Genomic DNA, 26,863 nt, shown 5'->3' on the forward strand with positions numbered 1-26,863 from the left:
GGGCTTCTTCTGTCAGCTGTTGCGTTGTGGCGCCCGGAGGCACCGCACACTTTCTGGACATTGTTGTGCACACTCACCGTCAGGGAAAACGGTAGACATATAAAACGGTCTTTCAGTCGATATAAGGTCAGTTCAACTCAAAGACCGTATTCAACTTCGAGGATACTAAGGGAAGGGATCGTCACAAGTCGATGTCCGTTATTTTGGGGTGATTCGATGCGTAACTGTCTTGAGCGCAACACTAGAAAAACATAGATCAACTTTTGTTTTTAGCAAATCATCTGGTTTACAACTTGTTTCTCATTGTCTACTATATATTTATATTACTTTGGCAATTGTCAGCTTGGGGAGAGTAAACTTGGACAGAGCCAATATTTAAGGTGCCGCTTTTTTCTTACTTTTCTTATTTGGAGCAGCAGCCAGTTGATCATGGCAGAAGACTTCTACACTCTGGGAACGCTGGGGAGTAGGCAGAGGGTCCCCCGAGACCCTTTCAGAGAGAGTCCGTCACTGGCCTCTCGGTTTATGGACGATGACTTTGGGATGTCCGCTTTCCCTGAAGACATGTCAATGGACTGGCCCGGTTGGGCCCGGCCTAGCCGGCTCAGCACGCGGCTTTCCGCACCATTCACGGGCACTCTGCGCACAGGGTTTCCACCAACGCGTGCATCAACTGGGCAGCCGCCTGTGTACAGCACGAGATACAGCGAGTCCCCCCGCAGCTCTCCGACCCAGACGCCGGGAGAGCCGTGGAAAGTTTGTGTGAACGTCCACAGCTTCAAACCAGAGGAACTTAACATCAAAACCAAAGATGGGTTTGTAGAAGTATCAGGTGAGGACATATTAGTTTAGGCTCTATTCAATCTGTATCTCTGCGGCCCGATTGAGGCGTCATACTGTATGCAGCGTTTACAGTGAACTTAATCTCCGATAACGCGGGAACATTGCCTTTAAATTTCAATCACACTGTAACGCTGAACTTCCGCAATACGGATTGAATAGAGCCATAGCCCTACTTCAAATATACAGTAATCGACTTGAACACATCTAAGAAAAAAGGGTTTATTGTCAGTTGCTTTGGGGATCAATAAGAAACATTAACAACTGTACTTATATAGGCTAGTGTTTCACATTTGAAAATGAAATGATATGCATCATCTCATACATGCAATTAAAGTACACAATAGACATGATTATTTACAAAATAGTTATATTCATATTTCAAATATGTACATCATATATTCTCATAGCCAGCTCATATGATAAGGATGTTTGAATACCTTACAACCTACAGTATATGGGGAAGTAGGGTCCATGACTTGCAGATTGTCAGCTCTGTTCATCAAGCCCAGGCACCTGTTCAGATGCCTCCAGAATCACTCACCCATGAGACAGATATAGATTTAAGTGAGGAAGTCCCATGACAACAGTCTCTGTCCAGAAGGAGACAAGCAACACACTGCTGTTAGTATTAGAGAATGTTTTGGACCTGTTATTCTGCCCGGTGATAGCTGACTAGACCCTTCAGTAATTTTTTTATCATATGCTCTTGTTGTGCTACCATGCTCTGATCCTAGGAACCAAATACACTGAACAGCTTGTTTCTGGAAGTATTATTCTGCCTGGCGATAGCTGATTGGTGCGTACACCCCCCTTGAGTATTTAATCAATTCATACAGTATAATCTTTGAGTTTGTTGTGTTACCAGGCACTGAACTGATTTACTGAAGTAAAATGAACTGAACTGTGCTGATTGTAGAACTAAATAAGTACAGGTGTTATATAAACCTCATATCCAGGGCGTCCATACAATCTTTGAGTTTGTTATGCTTTTACCAGGTCCTGAATGTAGGTTGAAATAAGTACAACATATATTTAAAGCTGTCCATGGCTTCTTTAGACTGTAGACTAATTATTTAACGGACAACTGAAGAATGCCAGGTGGAGTGGAAGTTACCGTAGAGAAGAGACTAGGCCTCATACGGAGCTTTTTATAAACACAGTGTTGGTGTGCCATTTGGGTCATTCAGTCAGCTAGCGCCATGGAGCTAAGGCCTGCCCGCCTCTGGGGGCTCTCCCTGACTGCCTGCCTCTGTGACCTGGCCTGTTCTAAGTGTGTGTCTGTGAGCATGTCATAAGCATGTTAAAGTCGGGGTTGACGTGGCCAGTCTGTGCTTTCTCTCATGTCATGTGTTGATAGTAACCGTCAAAAGTCAACCTAACTTTGGCTGAACAGAGTTTTTGCCTTGTAGTAGTTTCTGAGTTATCACGAAGCAGTGTGTCCTTGGTGCTGAAGCAAATATAAAGACACTTTGAATGGATGTATATCATATTTGCAATTAAGAAACTAATGTGATATGACAAGTGCAGTCGGAGTGTGTTACCAAGGCAGTTAGGAATGTGACATCCGTACCACACGGGACTGAGGGAGGATGAGAGGCTCATGGAGACTGAGAGAGGTTGAGAGGTTCAAGGAGACTGAGAGAGAGGCTGTGGTTGGTTGTGTTCTCTCCAGGACAGTTTCTATTCTCTCCAGACCAGAGCTGTGGTTATGTTTCTATTCTCTCCAGACCAGAGCTGTGGTTATGTTTCTATTCTCTCCAGACCAGAGCTGTGGTTATGTTTCTATTCTCTCCAGACCAGAGCTGTGGTTATGTTTCTATTCTCTCTAGACCAGAGCTGTGGTTATGTTTCTATTCTCTCCAGACCAGAGCTGTGGTTATGTTTCTATTCTCTCCAGACCAGAGCTGTGGTTATGTTTCTATTCTCTCCAGACCAGAGCTGTGGTTATGTTTCTATTCTCTCCAGACCAGAGCTGTGGTTATGTTTCTATTCTCTCCAGACCAGAGCTGTGGTTATGTTTCTATTCTCTCCAGACCAGAGCTGTGGTTATGTTTCTATTCTCTCCAGACCAGAGCTGTGGTTATGTTTCTATTCTCTCCAGACCAGAGCTGTGGTTATGTTTCTATTCTCTCCAGACCAGAGCTGTGGTTATGTTTCTATTCTCTCCAGACCAGAGCTGTGGTTATGTTTCTATTCTCTCCAGACCAGAGCTGTGGTTATGTTTCTATTCTCTCCAGACCAGAGCTGTGGTTATGTTTCTATTCTCTCCAGACCAGAGCTGTGGTTATGTTTCTATTCTCTCCAGACCAGAGCTGTGGTTATGTTTCTATTCTCTCTAGACCAGAGCTGTGGTTATGTTTCTATTCTCTCCAGACCAGAGCTGTGGTTATGTTTCTATTCTCTCCAGACCAGAGCTGTGGTTATGTTTCTATTCTCTCCAGACCAGAGCTGTGGTTATGTTTCTATTCTCTCCAGACCAGAGCTGTGGTTATGTTTCTATTCTCTCCAGACCAGAGCTGTGGTTATGTTTCTGTTCTCTCCAGAGCTAGGCCAGTCCAGCACTTTCCTTAGGTGTAGACGTCACACAGCGGGGGTATAAGGTTGCACATAGCTGGGTGGGACGGAGCAGAGGGTAGGGCAGTGGCTGCTACGCTGACATTTAGCATTCTGAGCAGCTGCACAGACAGGAGTCATAAACAGGACTTTATTAAGATGAGGTGTCCTTCATTCTGGAGCTTCCCAGATCTTTCCAGATCTTCCCAGATCTTTCCAGATCTTTCCAGATCTTTCCTTCCATTTCTCGCTTCCTCCCTCTGTCAGGGTTGGCGATTTCATCATCTGAGAAGAAGTAGGGTTAAGATGGGAAATGGGTAGGGGTGTTCTGCGTCATTCCTGTGATAATAATAAAGTCATTTTTTTATTTGCCTAATTAGGAATGTCAGTTAAGAACAAACTCTTATTTACAATGACTGCCTACCAGGGAACAGTGGGTTAACTGCTCAAGGGCAGAACATCAGATTTTTACCTTGTCAGTTCATGGATTCGATCCAGCAACCTTTCAGTTACTTGTCCAATGCTCTAACCACTAGGCTACCTGCCGCCCATTTGAGTTGAATTAAATTAAATTATATGACCCACCCTTACACCAAGGACTATGTTTCGACTCCATGTTAACTTCTGGACTCCACAATCCTGCGTTTCAGATAACGACAGTGAGATTTTTGCAACATGACATGTTGTTGATTGCATCTCCCACTTATCAGAAACTATGACCAAGCAAGAGAGATTACACAATTTGACAAAGTATCACTTGTTGGGGTCGTTGCACTCTGTTCATTGTATTTCATGTTGTTTTTCCCACAGGGAAACATGAAGAGAAGCAGGAGGAAGGAGGCATCGTGACAAAGAACTTCACAAAGAAGATACAGTGAGTATCCGTAGCTGCCTGGAACAATAACAACAACAACAATAACAACAACAATAACAAAAACAACAAATGATAAACTGATGCGCCTTTAGGATCACTTTACTTATTGCAGTCTCCCCAGTACCCACAGATTATCAGCAGTCTCCCCAGTACCCACAGATTATCAGCAGTCTCCCCAGTACCCACAGATTATCAGCAGTCTCCCCAGTACCCAAAGATTATCAGCAGTCTCCCCAGTACCCACAGATTATCAGCAGTCTCCCCAGTACCCACAGATTATCAGCAGTCTCCCCAATACCCACAGATTATCAGCAGTCTCCCCAATACCACAGATTATCAGCAGTCTCCCCAGTACCCACAGATTATCAGCAGTCTCCCCAGTACCCACAGATTATCAGCAGTCTCCCCAGTACCCACAGATTATCAGCAGGGTCCCCAGTACCCACAGATTATCAACAGTCTCCCCAGTACCCACAGATTATCAGCAGTCTCCCCAGTACCCACAGATTATCAGCAGTCTCCCCAATACCCACAGATTATCAGCAGTCTTCCCAATACCCACAGATTATCAGCAGGGTCCCCAGTACCCACAGATTATCAACAGTCTCCCCAGTACCCACAGATTATCAGCAGTCTCCCCAGTACCCACAGATTATCAGCAGTCTCCCCAATACCCACAGATTATCAGCAGTCTTCCCAATACCCACAGATTATCAGCAGTCTCCCCAATACCCACAGATTATTAGCAGTCTCCCGAATAGCCACAGATTATCAGCAGTCTCCCCAGGACCCACAGATTATCAGCAGTCTCCCCAGTACCCACAGATTATCAGCAGGCTCCCCAGTACCCACAGATTATTAGCCGTCTCCCCAGTACCCACAGATTTTCAGCAGTCTCCCCAATACCCACAGATTATCAGCAGTCACCCCAGTACCCACAGATTATCAGCAGTCTCCCCAGTACCCACAGATTATCAGCAGTCTCCCCAGTACCCACAGATTATCAGCAGTCTCCCCAGTACCCACAGATTATCAGCAGGGTCCCCAGTACCCACAGATTATCAACTGTCTCCCCAGTACCCACAGATTATCAGCAGTCTCCCCAGTACCCACAGATTATCAGCAGTCTCCCCAATACCCACAGATTATCAGCAGTCTTCACAATACCCACAGACTATCAGCAGTCTCCGCAATACCCACAGATTATCAGCCGTCTCCCCAGTACCCACAGATTATCAGCAGTCTCCCCAATACCCACAGATTATCAGCAGTCTTCCCAATACCCACAGATTATCAGCAGTCTCCCCAATACCCACAGATTATTAGCAGTCTCCCGAATAGCCACAGATTATCAGCAGTCTCCCCAGTACCCACAGATTATCAGCAGTCTCCCCAGTACCCACAGATTATCAGCAGTCTCCCCAGTACCCACAGATTATCAGCAGTCTCCCCAGTACCCACAGATTATCAGCAGTCTCCCCAGTACCCACAGATTATCAACAGTCTCCCCAGTACCCACAGATTATTAGCAGTCTCCCCAATAGCCACAGATTATCAGCAGTCTCCCCAGTACCCACAGAGATCTCCCCAGTACCCAGATTATCAGAAGTCTCCCAGTACCCACAGATTATCAGCAGGCTCCCAGTACCCACAGATTATCAGCCGTCTCCCAGTACCCACAGATTTTCAGCAGTCTCCCCAATACCCACAGATTATCAGCAGTCTCCCCAGTACCCACAGATTATCAGCAGTCTCCCCAGTACCCACAGTTTATCAGCAGTCTCCCCAGTACCCACAGATTATCAGCAGTCTCCCCAGTACCCACAGATTATCAGCAGGGTCCCCAGTACCCACAGATTATCAACTGTCTCCCCAGTACCCACAGATTATCAGCAGTCTCCCCAGTACCCACAGATTATCAGCAGTCTCCCCAATACCCACAGATTATCAGCAGTCTTCCCAATACCCACAGACTATCAGCAGTCTCCCCAATACCCACAGATTATCAGCCGTCTCCCCAGTACCCACAGATTATCAGCAGGGTCCCCAGTACCCACAGATTATCAACTGTCTCCCCAGTACCCACAGATTATCAGCAGTCTCCCCAGTACCCACAGATTATCAGCAGTCTCCCCAATACCCACAGATTATCAGCAGTCTTCCCAATACCCACAGACTATCAGCAGTCTCCCCAATACCCACAGATTATCAGCCGTCTCCCCAGTACCCACAGATTATCAGCAGTCTCCCCAGTACCCACAGATTAACAGCACTCTCCCCAGTACCCACAGATTATCAGCAGTCTCCCCAGTACCCACAGATTATCAACAGTCTCCCCAGTACCCACAGATTATTAGCAGTCTCCCCAATACCCACAGATTATCAGCAGTCTCCCCAATACCACAGATTATCAGCAGTCTCCCCAGTACCCACAGATTATCAGCAGTCTCCCCAGTACCCATAGATTATCAGCAGTCTCCCCAGTACCCACAGATTATCAACAGTCTCCCCAGTACCCACAGATTATTAGCAGTCTCCCCAATAGCCACAGATTATCAGCAGTGTCCCCAGTACCCACAGATTATCAGAAGTCTCCCCAGTACCCACAGATTATCAGCAGGCTCCCCAGTACCCACAGATTATCAGCCGTCTCCCCAGTACCCACAGATTTTCAGCAGTCTCCCCAATACCCACAGATTATCAGCAGTCTCCCCAGTACCCACAGATTATCAGCAGTCTCCCCAGTACCCACATATTATCAGCAGTCTCCACAATACCCACAGATTATCAGAAGACTCCCCAGTACCCACAGATTATCAGCAGTCTCCCCAGTACCCACAGATTATCAGCAGTCTCCCCAGTACCCACAGATTATCAGCAGTCTCCCCAGTACCCACAGATTATCAACAGTCTCCCCAGTACCCACAGATTATCAGCAGTCTCCCCAGTACCCACAGATTATCAGCAGTCTCCCCAATACCCACAGATTATCAGCAGTCTTCCCAATACCCACAGACTATCAGCAGTCTCCCCAATACCCACAGATTATCAGCAGACTCCCCAGTACCCACAGATTATCAGCAGTCTCCCCAATACCCACAGATTATCAGCAGTTTCCCCTGTACCCACAGATTATCAGCAGTCTCCCCAATACCCACAGATTATCAGCAGTTTCCGCAGTACCTACAGATTATCAGCAGTCTCCCCAATACCCACAGATTAACAGCTGTCTCCCCAATACCCACAGATTATCAGCGGTCTACCCAGTACCCACATATTATCAGCAGTCTCCCCAGTACCCACAGATTATCAGCAGTCTCCCCAGTACCAACAGATTATCAGCAGTCTGCCCAATACCCACAGATTATTAGCAGTCTCCCCCATAGCCACAGATTATCAGCAGTCTCCCCAGTACCCACAGATTATCAGCCGTCTCCCCAGTACCCACAGATTTTCAGCAGTCTCCCCAATACCCACAGATTATCAGCAGTCTCCCCAGTACCCACAGATTATCAGCAGTCTCCCCAGTACCCACAGATTATCAGCAGTCTCCCCAGTACCCACAGATTATCAGCAGTCTCCCAGTACCCACAGATTATCAGCAGTCTCCCCAGTACCCACAGATTATCAACAGTCTCCCCAGTACCCACAGATTATTAGCAGTCTCCCCAATAGCCACAGATTATCAGCAGTCTCCCCAGTACCCACAGATTATCAGAAGTCTCCCCAGTACCCACAGATTATCAGCAGGCTCCCCAGTACCCACAGATTATCAGCTGCCTCCCCAGTACCCACAGATTTTCAGCAGTCTCCCCAATACCCACAGATTATCAGCAGTCTCCCCAGTACCCACAGATTATCAGCAGTCTCCCCAGTACCCACAGATTATCAACAGTCTCCCCAGTGCCAACAGATTATTAGCAGTCTCCCCAATAGCCACAGATTATCAGCAGTCTCCCCAGTACCCACAGATTATCAGAAGTCTCCCCAGTACCCACAGATTATCAACAGTCTCCCCAGTACCCACAGATTTTCAGCAGTCTCCCCAATACCCACAGATTGTCAGCAGTCTCCCCAGTACCCACAGATTATCAGCAGTCTCCCCAGTACCCACAGATTATCAGAAGTCTCCCCAGTACCCACAGATTATCAGCAGGCTCCCCAGTACCCACAGATTATCAGCCGTCTCCCCAGTACCCACAGATTTTCAGCAGTCTCCCCAATACCCACAGATTATCAGCAGGCTCCACAGTACCCACAGATTATCAGCAGTCTCCCCAGTACCCACAGATTATCAGCAGTCTCCCCAGTACCCACAGATTATCAGCAGTCTCCCCAGTACCCACAGATTATCAGCAGTCTCCCCAGTACCCACAGATTATCAACAGTCTCCCCAGTACCCACAGATTATTAGCAGTCTCCCCAATAGCCACAGATTATCAGCAGTCTCCCCAGTACCCACAGATTATCAGAAGTCTCCCCAGTACCCACAGATTATCAGCAGGCTCCCCAGTACCCACAGATTATCAGCTGTCTCCCCAGTACCCACAGATTTTCAGCAGTCTCCCCAATACCCACAGATTATCAGCAGTCTCCCCAGTACCCACAGATTATCAGCAGTCTCCCCAATACCCACAGATTATCAGCAGTCTCCCCAGTACCCACAGATTATCAGCAGTCTCCCCAGTACCCACATATTATCAGCAGTCTCCCCAGTACCCACAGATTATCAGCAGTCTCCCCAAGTACCCACAGATTATTAGCAGTCTCCCAATAGCCACAGATTATCAGCAGTCTCCCCAGTACCCACAGATTATCAGCAGTCTCCCAGTACCCACAGATTATCAACAGTCTCCCCAGTACCCACAGATTATCAGCAGTCTCCCCAGTACCCACAGATTATCAGCAGTCTCCCCAATACCCACAGATTATCAGCAGTTTCCCCAGTACCTACAGATTATCAGCAGTCTCCCAATACCCACAGATTAACAGCTGTCTCCCCAATACCCACAGATTATCAGTCTACCCAGTACCCACATATTATCAGCAGTCTCCCCAGTACCCACAGATTATCAGCAGTCTCCCCAGTACCAACAGATTATCAGCAGTCTGCCCAATACCCACAGATTATTAGCAGTCTCCCAATAGCCACAGATTATCAGCAGTCTCCCAGTACCCACAGATTATCAGCAGTCTCCCAGTACCCACAGATTTTCAGCAGTCTCCCCAATACCCACAGATTATCAGCAGTCTCCCCAGTACCCACAGATTATCAGCAGTCTCCCCAGTACCCACAGATTATCAGCAGTCTCCCCAGTACCCACAGATTATCAGCAGTCTCCCAGTACCCACAGATTATCAGCAGTCTCCCCAGTACCCACAGATTATCAACAGTCTCCCAGTACCCACAGATTATTAGCAGTCTCCCAATAGCCACAGATTATCAGCAGTCTCCCAGTACCCACAGATTATCAACAGTCTCCCCAGTACCCACAGATTATCAGCAGTCTCCCCAGTACCCACAGATTATTAGCAGTCTCCCCAATAGCCACAGATTATCAGCAGTCTCCCCAGTACCCACAGATTATCAGAAGTCTCCCCAGTACCCACATATTATCAGCAGGCTCCCCAGTACCCACAGATTATCAGCAGTCTCCCAGTACCCACAGATTATCAGCAGTCTCCCAGTACCCACAGATTATCAGCAGTCTCCCCAGTACCCACAGATTATCAACAGTCTCCCCAGTACCCACAGATTATCAGCAGTCTCCCCAGTACCCACAGATTATCAGCAGTCTCCCCAATACCCACAGATTATCAGCAGTTTCCGCAGTACCTACAGATTATCAGCAGTCTCCCCAATACCCACAGATTAACAGCTGTCTCCCCAATACCCACAGATTATCAGCGGTCTACCCAGTACCCACATATTATCAGCAGTCTCCCCAGTACCCACAGATTATCAGCAGTCTCCCCAGTACCAACAGATTATCAGCAGTCTGCCCAATACCCACAGATTTTCAGCAGTCTCCCCAATACCCACAGATTATCAGCAGTCTCCCCAGTACCCACAGATTATCAGCAGTCTCCCCAGTACCCACATATTATCAGCAGTCTCCACAATACCCACAGATTATCAGAAGACTCCCCAGTACCCACAGATTATCAGCAGTCTCCCCAGTACCCACAGATTATCAGCAGTCTCCCCAGTACCCACAGATTATCAGCAGTCTCCCCAGTACCCACAGATTATCAACAGTCTCCCCAGTACCCACAGATTATCAGCAGTCTCCCCAGTACCCACAGATTATCAGCAGTCTCCCCAATACCCACAGATTATCAGCAGTTTCCGCAGTACCTACAGATTATCAGCAGTCTCCCCAATACCAACAGATTAACAGCTGTCTCCCCAATACCCACAGATTATCAGCGGTCTACCCAGTACCCACATATTATCAGCAGTCTCCCCAGTACCCACAGATTATCAGCAGTCTCCCCAGTACCAACAGATTATCAGCAGTCTGCCCAATACCCACAGATTATTAGCAGTCTCCCCAATAGCCACAGATTATCAGCAGTCTCCCCAGTACCCACAGATTATCAGCCGTCTCCCCAGTACCCACAGATTTTCAGCAGTCTCCCCAATACCCACAGATTATCAGCAGTCTCCCCAGTACCCACAGATTATCAGCAGTCTCCCCAGTACCCACAGATTATCAGCAGTCTCCCCAGTACCCACAGATTATCAGCAGTCTCCCCAGTACCCACAGATTATCAGCAGTCTCCCCAGTACCCACAGATTATCAACAGTCTCCCAGTACCCACAGATTATTAGCAGTCTCCCCAATAGCCACAGATTATCAGCAGTCTCCCCAGTACCCACAGATTATCAGAAGTCTCCCCAGTACCCACATATTATCAGCAGGCTCCCCAGTACCCACAGATTATCAGCTGTCTCCCCAGTACCCACAGATTATTAGCAGTCTCCCCAATAGCCACAGATTATCAGCAGTCTCCCCAATACCCACAGATTATCAGCAGTCTCCCCAGTACCCACAGATTATCAGAAGTCTCCCCAATACCCACAGATTATCAGCAGTCTCCCCAATACCCACAGATTATCAGCAGTCTCCCCAGTACCCACAGATTATCAGAAGTCTCCCCAATACCCACAGATTATCAGCAGTCTCCCCAATACCCACATATTATCACCAGTCTCCCAGTACCAACAGATTATCAGCAGTCTCCCCAGTACACACAGATTATCAGCAGTCTCCCCAATACCCACAGATTATCACCAGTCTCCCCAGTACCAACAGATTATCAGCAGTCTCCCCAGTACACACAGATTATCAGCAGTCTCCCCAGTACCCACAGATTATCAGCAGTCTCCCCAATACCCACAGATTATCAGCAGTCTCCCCAGTACCCACAGATTATCAGCAGTCTCCCCAATACCCACAGATTATCAGCAGTCTCCCCAGTACCCACAGATTATCAGCAGTCTCCCCAGTACCCACAGATTATCAGCAGTCTCCCCAGTACCCACATATTATCAGCAGTCTCCCCAGTACCCACAGATTATCAACAGTCTCCCAAGTACCCACAGATTATTAGCAGTCTCCCCAATAGCCACAGATTATCAGCAGTCTCCCCAGTACCCACAGATTATCAGAAGTCTCCCCAGTACCCACAGATTATCAGCAGGCTCCCCAGTACCCACAGATTATCAGCCGTCTCCCCAGTACCCACAGATTTTCAGCAGTCTCCCCAATACCCACAGATTATCAGCAGTCTCCCCAGTACCCACAGATTATCAGCAGTCTCCCCAGTACCCACAGATTATCAGCAGTCTCCCCAGTACCCACAGATTATCAGCAGTCTCCCCAGTACCCACAGATTATCAACAGTCTCCCCAGTACCCACAGATTATCAGCAGTCTCCCCAGTACCCACAGATTATCAGCAGTCTCCCCAATACCCACAGATTATCAGCAGTTTCCGCAGTACCTACAGATTATCAGCAGTCTCCCCAATACCCACAGATTAACAGCTGTCTCCCCAATACCCACAGATTATCAGCGGTCTACCCAGTACCCACATATTATCAGCAGTCTCCCCAGTACCCACAGATTATCAGCAGTCTCCCCAGTACCAACAGATTATCAGCAGTCTGCCCAATACCCACAGATTATTAGCAGTCTCCCCAATAGCCACAGATTATCAGCAGTCTCCCCAGTACCCACAGATTATCAGCCGTCTCCCCAGTACCCACAGATTTTCAGCAGTCTCCCCAATACCCACAGATTATCAGCAGTCTCCCCAGTACCCACAGATTATCAGCAGTCTCCCCAGTACCCACAGATTATCAGCAGTCTCCCCAGTACCCACAGATTATCAGCAGTCTCCCAGTACCCACAGATTATCAGCAGTCTCCCCAGTACCCACAGATTATCAACAGTCTCCCCAGTACCCACAGATTATTAGCAGTCTCCCCAATAGCCACAGATTATCAGCAGTCTCCCCAGTACCCACAGATTATCAGAAGTCTCCCCAGTACCCACATATTATCAGCAGGCTCCCCAGTACCCACAGATTATCAGCAGTCTCCCCAGTACCCACAGATTATCAGCAGTCTCCCCAGTACCCACAGATTATCAGCAGTCTCCCCAGTACCCACAGATTATCAACAGTCTCCCCAGTACCCACAGATTATCAGCAGTCTCCCCAGTACCCACAGATTATCAGCAGTCTCCCCAATACCCACAGATTATCAGCAGTTTCCGCAGTACCTACAGATTATCAGCAGTCTCCCCAATACCCACAGATTAACAGCTGTCTCCCCAATACCCACAGATTATCAGCGGTCTACCCAGTACCCACATATTATCAGCAGTCTCCCCAGTACCCACAGATTATCAGCAGTCTCCCCAGTACCAACAGATTATCAGCAGTCTGCCCAATACCCACAGATTTTCAGCAGTCTCCCCAATACCCACAGATTATCAGCAGTCTCCCCAGTACCCACAGATTATCAGCAGTCTCCCCAGTACCCACATATTATCAGCAGTCTCCACAATACCCACAGATTATCAGAAGACTCCCCAGTACCCACAGATTATCAGCAGTCTCCCCAGTACCCACAGATTATCAGCAGTCTCCCCAGTACCCACAGATTATCAGCAGTCTCCCCAGTACCCACAGATTATCAACAGTCTCCCCAGTACCCACAGATTATCAGCAGTCTCCCCAGTACCCACAGATTATCAGCAGTCTCCCCAATACCCACAGATTATCAGCAGTTTCCGCAGTACCTACAGATTATCAGCAGTCTCCCCAATACCCACAGATTAACAGCTGTCTCCCCAATACCCACAGATTATCAGCGGTCTACCCAGTACCCACATATTATCAGCAGTCTCCCCAGTACCCACAGATTATCAGCAGTCTCCCCAGTACCAACAGATTATCAGCAGTCTGCCCAATACCCACAGATTATTAGCAGTCTCCCCAATAGCCACAGATTATCAGCAGTCTCCCCAGTACCCACAGATTATCAGCCGTCTCCCCAGTACCCACAGATTTTCAGCAGTCTCCCCAATACCCACAGATTATCAGCAGTCTCCCCAGTACCCACAGATTATCAGCAGTCTCCCCAGTACCCACAGATTATCAGCAGTCTCCCCAGTACCCACAGATTATCAGCAGTCTCCCCAGTACCCACAGATTATCAGCAGTCTCCCCAGTACCCACAGATTATCAACAGTCTCCCCAGTACCCACAGATTATTAGCAGTCTCCCCAATAGCCACAGATTATCAGCAGTCTCCCCAGTACCCACAGATTATCAGAAGTCTCCCCAGTACCCACATATTATCAGCAGGCTCCCCAGTACCCACAGATTATCAGCTGTCTCCCCAGTACCCACAGATTATTAGCAGTCTCCCCAATAGCCACAGATTATCAGCAGTCTCCCCAATACCCACAGATTATCAGCAGTCTCCCCAGTACCCACAGATTATCAGAAGTCTCCCCAATACCCACAGATTATCAGCAGTCTCCCCAATACCCACAGATTATCAGCAGTCTCCCCAGTACCCACAGATTATCAGAAGTCTCCCCAATACCCACAGATTATCAGCAGTCTCCCCAATACCCACATATTATCACCAGTCTCCCCAGTACCAACAGATTATCAGCAGTCTCCCCAGTACACACAGATTATCAGCAGTCTCCCCAATACCCACAGATTATCACCAGTCTCCCCAGTACCAACAGATTATCAGCAGTCTCCCCAGTACACACAGATTATCAGCAGTCTCCCCAGTACCCACAGATTATCAGCAGTCTCCCCAATACCCACAGATTATCAGCAGTCTCCCCAGTACCCACAGATTATCAGCAGTCTCCCCAATACCCACAGATTTTCAGCAGTCTCCCCAATACCCACAGATTATCAGCAGTCTCCCCAGTACCCACAGATTATCAGAAGTCTCCCCAGTACCCACATATTATCAGCAGGCTCCCCAGTACCCACAGATTATCAGCTGTCTCCCCAGTACCCACAGATTATTAGCAGTCTCCCCAATAGCCACAGATTATCAGCAGTCTCCCCAATACCCACAGATTATCAGCAGTCTCCCCAGTACCCACAGATTATCAGAAGTCTCCCCAATACCCACAGATTATCAGCAGTCTCCCCAATACCCACAGATTATCAGCAGTCTCCCCAGTACCCACAGATTATCAGCAGTCTCCCCAATACCCACAGATTATCAGCAGTCTCCCCAATACCCACATATTATCACCAGTCTCCCCAGTACCAACAGATTATCAGCAGTCTCCCCAGTACACACAGATTATCAGCAGTCTCCCCAATACCCACAGATTATCACCAGTCTCCCCAGTACCAACAGATTATCAGCAGTCTCCCCAGTACACACAGATTATCAGCAGTCTCCCCAGTACCCACAGATTATCAGCAGTCTCCCCAATACCCACAGATTATAAGCAGTCTCCCCAATACCCACAGATTATCAGCAGTCTCCCCAATACCCACAGATTATCAGCAGTTTCCCCAGTACCCACAGATGATCAGCAGTCTCCCCAGTACCCACAGATTATCAGCAGTTTCCCAAGTACCCATAGATTATCAACAGTCTCCCCAGTACCCGCAGATTATCAGCAGTCTCCCCAATACCCACAGATTATCAGCAGTCTCCCCAGTACCCACAGATTATCAGCAGTCTCCCCAGTACCCACAGATTATCAGCAGTCTCCCCAGGACCCACAGATTATCAGCAGTCTCCCCAGTACCCACAGATTATCAGCAGTCTCCCCAGTACCCACAGATTATCAACAGTCTCCCCAGTACCCACAGATTATTAGCAGTCTCCCCAATAGCCACAGATTATCAGCAGTCTCCCCAATACCCACAGATTATCAGCAGTCTCCCCAGTACCCACAGATTATCAGAAGTCTCCCCAATACCCACAGATTATCAGCAGTCTCCCCAATACCCACAGATTATCAGCAGTCTCCCCAGTACCCACAGATTATCAGAAGTCTCCCAATACCCACAGATTATCAGCAGTCTCCCCAATACCCACAGATTATCACCAGTCTCCCCAGTACCAACAGATTATCAGCAGTCTCCCCAGTACACACAGATTATCAGCAGTCTCCCCAGTACCCACAGATTATCAGCAGTCTCCCCAATACCCACAGATTATCAGCAGTCTCCCCAATACCCACAGATTATCAGCAGTCTCCCCAATACCCACAGATTATCAGCAGTTTCCCCAGTACCCACAGATGATCAGCAGTCTCCCCAGTACCCACAGATTATCAGCAGTTTCCCAAGTACCCATAGATTATCAACAGTCTCCCCAGTACCCGCAGATTATCAGCAGTCTCCCCAATACCCACAGATTATCACCAGTCTCCCCAGTACCCACAGATTATCAGCAGTCTCCCCAGTACCCACAGATTATCAACAGTCTCCCCAGTACCCACAGATTATTAGCAGTCTCCCCAATAGCCACAGATTATCAGCAGTCTCCCCAATACCCACAGATTATCAGCAGTCTCCCCAGTACCCACAGATTATCAGAAGTCTCCCCAATACCCACAGATTATCAGCAGTCTCCCCAATACCCACAGATTATCAGCAGTCTCCCCAGTACCCACAGATTATCAGAAGTCTCCCCAATACCCACAGATTATCAGCAGTCTCCCCAATACCCACAGATTATCACCAGTCTCCCCAGTACCAACAGATTATCAGCAGTCTCCCCAGTACACACAGATTATCAGCAGTCTCCCCAGTACCCACAGATTATCAGCAGTCTCCCCAATACCCACAGATTATCAGCAGGCTCCCCAATACCCACAGATTATCAGCAGTCTCCCCAATACCCACAGATTATCAGCAGTTTCCCCAGTACCCACAGATGATCAGCAGTCTCCCCAGTACCCACAGATTATCAGCAGTTTCCCAAGTACCCATAGATTATCAACAGTCTCCCCAGTACCCGCAGATTATCAGCATTCTCCCCAATACCCACAGATTATCACCAGTCTCCCCAGTACCCACAGATTATCAGCAGTCTCCCCAGTACCCACAGATTATCAGCAGTCTCCCCAGTACCCACAGATTATCAACAGTCTCCCCAGTACCCACAGATTATTAGCAGTCTCCCCAATACCCACAGATTATCAGCAGTCTCCCCAATACCCACAGATGATCAGCAGTCTCCCCAATACCCACAGATTATTAGCAGTCTCCCCAATAGCCACAGATTATCAGCAGTCTCCCCAGTACCCACAGATTATCAGAAGTCTCCCCAGTACCCACAGATTATCAGCAGTCTCCCCAGTACCCACAGATTATCAGCCGTCTCCCCAGTACCCACAGATTTTCAGCAGTCTCCCCAATACCCACAGATTATCAGCAGTCTCCCCAGTACCCACAGATTATCAGCAGTCTCCCCAGTACCCACAGATTATCAGCAGTCTCCCCAGTACCCACATATTATCAGCAGTCTCCCCAGTACCCACAGATTATCAGCAGTCTCCCCAGTACCCACAGATTATCAACAGTCTCCCCAGTACCCACAGATTATCAGCAGTCTCCCCAGTACCCAGAGATTATCAGCAGTCTCCCCAATACCCACAGATTATCAGCAGTCTCCCCAGTACCCACAGATTATCAACAGTCTCCCCAGTACCCACAGATTATTAGCAGTCTCCCCAATAGCCACAGATTATCAGCAGTCTCCCCAATACCCACAGATTATCAGCAGTCTCCCCAGTACCCACAGATTATCAGAAGTCTCCCCAATACCCACAGATTATCAGCAGTCTCCCCAATACCCACAGATTATCAGCAGTCTCCCCAGTACCCACAGATTATCAGAAGTCTCCCCAATACCCACAGATTATCAGCAGTCTCCCCAATACCCACAGATTATCACCAGTCTCCCCAGTACCAACAGATTATCAGCAGTCTCCCAGTACACACAGATTATCAGCAGTCTCCCAGTACCCACAGATTATCAGCAGTCTCCCCAATACCCACAGATTATCAGCAGTCTCCCCAATACCCACAGATTATCAGCAGTCTCCCCAATACCCACAGATTATCAGCAGTTTCCCCAGTACCCACAGATGATCAGCAGTCTCCCCAGTACCCACAGATTATCAGCAGTTTCCCAAGTACCCATAGATTATCAACAGTCTCCCCAGTACCCGCAGATTATCAGCAGTCTCCCCAATACCCACAGATTATCACCAGTCTCCCCAGTACCCACAGATTATCAGCAGTCTCCCCAGTACCCACAGATTATCAGCAGTCTCCCCAGTACCCACAGATTATCAACAGTCTCCCCAGTACCCACAGATTATTAGCAGTCTCCCCAATACCCACAGATTATCAGCAGTCTCCCCAATACCCACAGATGATCAGCAGTCTCCCCAATACCCACAGATTATTAGCAGTCTCCCCAATAGCCACAGATTATCAGCAGTCTCCCCAGTACCCACAGATTATCAGAAGTCTCCCCAGTACCCACAGATTATCAGCAGGCTCCCCAGTACCCACAGATTATCAGCCGTCTCCCCAATACCCACAGATTATCAGCAGTCTCCCCAGTACCCACAGCTTATCAGCAGTCTCCCCAGTACCCACATATTATCAGCAGTCTCCCAGTACCCACAGATTATCAGCAGTCTCCCCAATAGCCACAGATTATCAGCAGTCTCCCCAGTACCCACAGATTATCAGAAGTCTCCCCAGTACCCACAGATTATCAGCAGTCTCCCCAGTACCCACAGATTATCAGCCGTCTCCCCAGTACCCACAGATTTTCAGCAGTCTCCCCAATACCCACAGATTATCAGCAGTCTCCCAGTACCCACAGATTATCAGCAGTCTCCCCAGTACCCACAGATTATCAGCAGTCTCCCCAGTACCCACATATTATCAGCAGTCTCCCCAGTACCCACAGATTATCAGCAGTCTCCCCAGTACCCACAGATTATCAACAGTCTCCCCAGTACCCACAGATTATCAGCAGTCTCCCAGTACCCAGAGATTATCAGCAGTCTCCCCAATACCCACAGATTATCAGCAGTCTCCCAGTACCCACAGATTATCAACAGTCTCCCCAGTACCCACAGATTATTAGCAGTCTCCCAATAGCCACAGATTATCAGCAGTCTCCCCAATACCCACAGATTATCAGCAGTCTCCCCAGTACCCACAGATTATCAGAAGTCTCCCCAATACCCACAGATTATCAGCAGTCTCCCCAATACCCACAGATTATCAGCAGTCTCCCAGTACCCACAGATTATCAGAAGTCTTCCCAATACCCACAGATTATCAGCAGTCTCCCCAATACCCACAGATTATCACCAGTCTCCCCAGTACCAACAGATTATCAGCAGTCTCCCAGTACACACAGATTATCAGCAGTCTCCCCAGTACCCACAGATTATCAGCAGTCTCCCCAATACCCACAGATTATCAGCAGTCTCCCCAATACCCACAGATTATCAGCAGTCTCCCCAATACCCACAGATTATCAGCAGTTTCCCCAGTACCCACAGATGATCAGCAGTCTCCCCAGTACCCACAGATTATCAGCAGTTTCCCAAGTACCCATAGATTATCAACAGTCTCCCCAGTACCCGCAGATTATCAGCAGTCTCCCCAATACCCACAGATTATCACCAGTCTCCCCAGTACCCACAGATTATCAGCAGTCTCCCCAGTACCCACAGATTATCAGCAGTCTCCCCAGTACCCACAGATTATCAACAGTCTCCCCAGTACCCACAGATTATTAGCAGTCTCCCCAATACCCACAGATTATCAGCAGTCTCCCCAATACCCACAGATGATCAGCAGTCTCCCCAATACCCACAGATTATTAGCAGTCTCCCCAATAGCCACAGATTATCAGCAGTCTCCCCAGTACCCACAGATTATCAGAAGTCTCCCCAGTACCCACAGATTATCAGCAGTCTCCCCAGTACCCACAGATTATCAGCCGTCTCCCCAGTACCCACAGATTATCAGCAGTCTCCCCAGTACCCACAGATTATCAGAAGTCTCCCCAATACCCACAGATTATCAGCAGTCTCCCCAATACCCACAGATTATCAGCAGTCTCCCCAGTACCCACAGATTATCAGAAGTCTCCCCAATACCCACAGATTATCAGCAGTCTCCCCAATACCCACAGATTATCACCAGTCTCCCCAGTACCAACAGATTATCAGCAGTCTCCCCAGTACACACAGATTATCAGCAGTCTCCCCAGTACCCACAGATTATCAGCAGTCTCCCCAATACCCACAGATTATCAGCAGTCTCCCCAATACCCACAGATTATCAGCAGTCTCCCCAATACCCACAGATTATCAGCAGTTTCCCCAGTACCCACAGATGATCAGCAGTCTCCCCAGTACCCACAGATTATCAGCAGTTTCCCAAGTACCCATAGATTATCAACAGTCTCCCCAGTACCCGCAGATTATCAGCAGTCTCCCCAATACCCACAGATTATCACCAGTCTCCCCAGTACCCACAGATTATCAGCAGTCTCCCCAGTACCCACAGATTATCAGCAGTCTCCCCAGTACCCACAGATTATCAACAGTCTCCCCAGTACCCACAGATTATTAGCAGTCTCCCCAATACCCACAGATTATCAGCAGTCTCCCCAATACCCACAGATGATCAGCAGTCTCCCCAATACCCACAGATTATTAGCAGTCTCCCCAATAGCCACAGATTATCAGCAGTCTCCCCAGTACCCACAGATTATCAGAAGTCTCCCCAGTACCCACAGATTATCAGCAGGCTCCCCAGTACCCACAGATTATCAGCCGTCTCCCCAATACCCACAGATTATCAGCAGTCTCCCCAGTACCCACAGATTATCAGCAGTCTCCCCAGTACCCACATATTATCAGCAGTCTCCCCAGTACCCACAGATTATCAGCAGTCTCCCCAGTACCCACAGATTATCAACAGTCTCCCCAGTACCCACAGATTATCAGCAGTCTCCCCAGTACCCAGAGATTATCAGCAGTCTCCCCAATACCCACAGATTATCAGCAGTCTTCCCAATACCCACAGACTATCAGCAGTCTCCCCAATACCCACAGATTATCAGCAGACTCCCCAGTACCCACAGATTATCAGCAGTCTCCCCAATACCCACATAGTATCAGCAGCCTCCCCAGTACCCACAGATTATCAGCAGTCTCCCCAATACCCACAGATTATCAGCAGTCTCCCCAGTACCCACAGGTTTTCAGCAGTCTCCCCAGTACCCACAGATTATCAGACAGACATTTCACACATCTATTGTTATACAATCCAATATAAAAAAATGTTGGCTCATTCCTAGGCACGCAAAACAATGACAACAACTGATAAACAGTTGTTCCTTTAGGATTACCCTACCTCCTACAGTCTACCCACAGCTAATCTAGCAGACATTTTAAACATCTATTGTCATATGATTTTATATCTAAAAATCAGCTGATTGTCCCAGTATCCCAAGAAAGGCATCTAGTGTGTAGAATGTTCCATAGAGCCATGCCCCTGTTAATTGGGACTATGGAATATCAGACAGTGGTGCTAATCATGAGTACTGGGGCACTGCCTTGCCTTCCAAACAGCACTGTCTTCCCTACAGTACACAACACACTACAGGCCCCAGTCAAAAGTAGTGTACTATATAGGGAATAAGGGGCCATTTGGGACACATGTAGTGTCTTACAGGCATCACTTCAATGTAGTTCATTTCCCCTTGGCTAATTAGTAGGCAGCTGGTCTGCACCGGCTCCAGCACTACTCTCTCTGTCATCATATCACCAAGCCTTGTAATTGGAATCCCTTAGATCACACAAACACTCACACCTGCACGCACACACACACAAACACACACACACACGTTGTGCTCCAGCTAAGCTAAACCAGAAGCAAGAGACGGACTGAGAGATAGAATAGTGTGTATAAAAATAACTGTCCTCAATACAGGAATTCTCTGGCTGTAGAGTACAGTAGGCTACACTCAGTGGAGAGGGAGAGAGAGAGAGAGAGGGGGAGAGAGAGAGAGAGAGAGAGAGAGAGAGAGAGAGAGACATTCCTGTACTGCCTAATCTAATGTATACATGCATGAGAAACCGTGTGTTGTTTTTAGTCTAAAAGACTAGAGCTGGGCTATTTCTGGCAGGTTATTCAACTCTGATGCACATTGAGCCGAGTCACAGTCAACGGCCTTTAACTGTGACTGTATTCATGATACTCGGCTTCTTTTGACATGATTGATCTATCAATTGATTGTGGTCTTATAGGATGGTGTCTGTAGAGATAGAATTAAATTAAAATGATTAACTACAGAACGTTTTTCTCTAAATGTTCTGGAGTGAAAATATAGTGCATCGCCAAGGTTAACTACTTTAGTTATTCAAGAAGCAAACACACTGTAACTCAATGTCCCTGGAAGTCTCTCTCTGGAATGTCATTCCTGTGTGTTCTGCTATGAAGGTCTCAGTGTGTTTGTTATTCAGGGCTGTGGGTGGATTGTCATTGTCACTTTGCCTCCTGTCTCTATTCCTGTGATAGACATAATAATACTGGACTGCTTCAGATTGACTCAGTCCATCAGCTGCACTGGCACACACACACACACACACAAACACATACACACACACACACACACACACACACACACACACACACACACACACACACACACACACACACACACACACACACGCACACACATACACACACTCACTCACTCACTCACAACAACTGATCACTCACACAGACAAACACACACACACACACACGCTCTGTATTTTTCTCTCGCTCTCTTTCTCTCTCTTCCTCTCAGCCCTGTTTCACTACCCCTGATTCTTTAAAAAACTATATTGGACAGTTTTTGGCAGCCATACAGAATCAATAGGCTAGATAAAAAGACGTGTAGCCAGAGTTAAACAAAACCCCCATCCGGACAGATAAGGCTCTACAGCCCGGTGTGGCTCGTAATAAGCCGGATGAGTGATTTGACTTTGCCAGAGAGACACTGACTATGCCATACTGCATTGAGAAAATAGGTGACCGTGAATTGAAGCCTTGAAGCCAGGGATGATTTATCCTGAACTCTTCAGTCACTTCCAACTTTCCACACATGAGTGTGTCTGAGGGATCTCTTTCCCCTCACTCTTTCCCTTCTATCCATTGGTCACTGGCCTCCTTGAACTCCTGTCTTATAGACAAGCAATTGTCTGTTGTGTGTGAAGATGGTTGTCTGTAGAGGGGTTATGCTAATGAAATGGAGGGTAGACTCTAGGTCTAGGCCTGTGAGGCTGGGTTGTTTATTTAAGGACCTAGGAACACTTGGCAGCTCATATGGAAACTCCTGTGACGGATGGACGGAGGGCTTTATTTGGCCATGCTCCTTGACAAAGACCAGATACCAGTCCATTTGGGGTCGCTGTCTCTCGTTCGTTCTCGCTCTTTCTCTCCCCTCCCTCTCTCTCGGTCCTTCTGGTGTTTTCTCTTCTCTCTCTCTCTCTCTCTCTCTCTCTCTCTCTCTCGCTCTCTCTCTCTCTCTCTCTCTCTCTCTTTTATCTCTCTCTCTGTCTGTGGGTCTGTCTTTATTTCTCTCTCTCTGGCTACTCTCTATCTCTCACTCTCTGTCTTTCTTTCTTTCTCTCTCTCTCTCTCTCGCAATTTATCTGACTGACAACGTTAGCATCTGTAAGCAAGGTCACACATATGACGAGAATGTGTGTTTAGAAATGTTATGGGATGGACATGCTACTACAGTGTCATAAGTGAGAAAAGACAAGACAAAGCTCAGTATAGGTTAATAAATACCACACTGACGTTTGTGGGATACAAGGCTAGTTCTAGCTCAAACCCAGAGCCATACAGTATACTTCTGTCTGGGCTATCTTCCAATGATACTGTATTTCCTATCTTCTCCAAGGTCATCTTTGAATCTCTGTCTGTTTATCTCATATTGGTCCAATCATAGCAGGGTTGTGTCCAAAAAAGCAACCGATTCCCTATATAGTGCACTAATTCTGAACGGTGCATTCTGACTGGTTAAAAGTAGTGCACTACATAGGGAATAGGATACCATTTCAAGCTCTGTCAGTTTATCTCATATTGGTCCAATCACACAAGTCCTCCTCTCTCCATCCTTCAGAATTCTCCTAAACATTTTGACGGAAGGTAATACTGTATCTCACTTTTATTCCTGTCAACACAGAACTCATTTCTCTCTCTCTCTCGCTCTACACTCTGTCTCTTCCTTGTTCTCTCGTTCTCTCTACCTCTCTCTAAACTCTCTGTCTCTCTCTCTCTCTCGCTCTACACTCTGTCTCTTCCTCGTTCTCTCGTTCTCTCTCCCTCTCTCTAAACTCTCTGTCTCTCTCTCTCTCGCTCTACACTCTGTCTCTTCCTCGTTCTCTCGTTCTCTCTCCCTCTCTCTAAACTCTCTGTCTCTCTCATTCTCTCTCCCTCTCTCTCCCTCTCTCTAAACTCTCGTTCTCTCTCCCTCTCTCTCCCTCTCTCTAAACTCTCGTCTCTCCCTCTCTCTCCCTCTCTCGTTCTCTCTCCCTCTCTCCCTCTCTTTCCTTTAGAATTATCTTAAACATTTTCACAGAAAGTAACAATATCTCACTGAATCTCTCTTGCTCTATTTCTCTCTCTCTCATTTCCCCTCTTTCTTTCTTTCTTTCTTTCTTTCTTTCTTTCTTTCTTTCTCTCTCTTTCCCACTCTCACTACACATTTATGAGGAAGCCATTTATGCTAATCTAGTCATATAAAGTATGTATCATATTTTCAGTACAAAAACCATGGAGGAAAATGGAGAAAGAAAAACTTGAAATTGTCTGCTAGCCGTCCACCTGGCTGTTGGGATGAGCTAGTTAGAAAAGTATGTAGATGGAAATTGCAGGTGATAATAAACTTTGCATCAGGCAGCCATTTTATGTATAATTGGAATCTTTATTTCTCAGTCCTGCGCCTGGAGCGAGTCCGTCTCATTTCTTCTTCTTCTTCTTTATTATTCTCTCCCTCATGGCGCCACAAAGATGATGGCAGCCAGAACATTTGAATGAAAACCTGGAAAATACATTTACATTTATCTCTGGGGTGTGAGATTACGCATTCGGAATGAGCGAAGGCCAAAGAGGGAGAGAAAAAAATAGTTTTCAACAACAATTTCATCTGCAGTCAAGGTGTCTCCTCACGGGCAGTTTTACACCCTCTGTTTATAACTGATAGTGTTAAATCCTCTGTTTATAACTGATAGTGTTAAATCCTCTGTTTATAACTGATAGTGTTAAATCCTCTGTTTATAACTGACAGTGTTAAATCCTCTGTATATAACTGGAGGCTGTTATGAGACAGTGTTAAATCCTCTGTATATAACTGGAGGCTGTTGACAAGATGTCAATCAAATCTGTGTCTTGGCACCAAACGGTATTTGCCGTACTGCTGCGGTGAGGTTCATGTTTTTAAGATGTCCAAGCACAGGGGTGTACACTTCATTTTTTCCTGCTCTTTCTCTCACACCTGTTCTCTCTGTTGTTATAGTTACCAACCTTTTCAAGACCCTCAAGCTTAAACGTCTATGTACGAGTCTCTCACATATGTTCTCTCTTTCTCTCTCCTTCCCAGGATTCCAACCGACGTTGACCCTGTGACGGTCTTCGCCTCCTTGTCACCAGAGGGGGTGTTGATCATCGAGGCGCGGCAGAGCCCTCCCTACTACCTCTTCAGTAACGAAGGTCCCCAGGGAGAGATGGAGGAGGCCAGCCAGAGCCAAGAGGCCAGGCCCCAGGAGGCCGCCATGGTCTAGGACGAAGCCCAGGACCGAGCTCTCTTCCCTGGGGGGACACAGGCTCACCCCGGGCCCAACATTCGGGGCAACCATGATGTACAGAGCCACATTTGACCCCAAAATGATTTTTGTTTGATTATTGGCACTCATGCAACTCCATAATTGAGCATCCAGCAGAGTAGAGGAAGAGCTAACATGTTGAAAGTCTGGGAGACCCTCAGCATATGTTGTAGCACCCTACATCACTCTATTCCCTTTGTAGACTACTTCTGACCCCTATATAGGGAATAGGGTGCCAAAGAAACACCCTGATGTTCATTTTGAGTGTAAAGTAATCTCTCAATCATCCCCCTAAAAATATATATTTTTGTGTATCTCTTGGTAGCCATGCTGCTTGGTTCTCGCACCAATTTAATTACAAGTCACAAACTAAATCAATCCCACTGTCTCACAGTAGCATTGCTACACTATACTGGTACAGCATGCCGTCCATTCTATGCTGTCCCAGGTATATGCAGTGCTGAAGTGACCTGTTCAGATACAGACAGAGGCTGGCTCAAGGCTGGGAGCCCCGTCTACCTGGGTCGGTCCGTAATGTAATGTCTCCCTTCAGTATTTCACACCTTATTTGACCGATATGCATCATGCAATGTCTTTTATGTGTAATTGATCTGTTGTCAATCATATTATGTTGAATGGGTAAATTAAAGAAGCTCATTGAAATTCATAAGGAAGTCGTACAATATGACTGAGTGGGAAGATAAGTTATAGTCTCATTATCGTTATAGTGTGTTATAGTGTGTGTTGGTATTGTATTATACCCCAATGTAGGTGACTGACTGTAAATAAATTGCACTGTAGCTTACCTACCATATATACCGATCCGGTCTATTCAAGTGCCGTAATTGCCCTAACTAGAGGTCTTACAAAATAATGTTCTTTGCATTTTTTTATTTGTACATGTGATAATGATGTTGTGTTGGTTCTTGGTACAAAGGTAATAAACTTTTTGCCAGACTTCTCCCATCCCTCTCTCCTCACCTCCCTCCTCCTCCCCCACTCTCTCTCCCATCCCTCCCTCCTCTCTGCCCTCCCTACTCCTACCCCCCCACTCTCTCTCTCCCATCCCTCCCTCCTCTCCTTCTCCCTCTCGTCCCTCTTCTTGATATCTTTGTATTTGTTTATGCAAATAAAACCTCCCATAAATCCCA

At 47.3% G+C, this 26,863-nt stretch overlaps 1 protein-coding gene across 1 annotated transcript; it reads left to right on the top strand.

Moving 5' to 3' along the window:
- LOC115126719 (heat shock protein beta-8-like) lies at nt 1-26,863 on the top strand. Its single transcript, XM_065026822.1, has 3 exons — nt 1-832; nt 4,207-4,270; nt 25,490-26,863. The coding sequence occupies exons 1-3, from the start codon at nt 430-432 to the stop codon at nt 25,668-25,670; spliced, it is 648 nt and encodes a 215-aa protein (XP_064882894.1). The 5' UTR covers nt 1-429; the 3' UTR covers nt 25,671-26,863.

Source organism: Oncorhynchus nerka, linkage group LG13 (assembly GCF_034236695.1).
Source record: "Oncorhynchus nerka isolate Pitt River linkage group LG13, Oner_Uvic_2.0, whole genome shotgun sequence".
In the NCBI taxonomy this organism is placed as follows: domain Eukaryota; kingdom Metazoa; phylum Chordata; class Actinopteri; order Salmoniformes; family Salmonidae; genus Oncorhynchus; species Oncorhynchus nerka.

Bases quoted from the DNA above. Each gene is read 5' to 3' on its own strand.
- LOC115126719 (XM_065026822.1), top strand. From the start codon at position 430: ATGGCAGAAGACTTCTACACTCTGGGAACGCTGGGGAGTAGGCAGAGG. The intron at 833-4,206 runs GTGAGGACATAT...TTTTTCCCACAG, and splicing joins TGGGTTTGTAGAAGTATCAG to GGAAACATGAAGAGAAGCAG. The intron at 4,271-25,489 runs GTGAGTATCCGT...TCTCCTTCCCAG, and splicing joins AACTTCACAAAGAAGATACA to GATTCCAACCGACGTTGACC.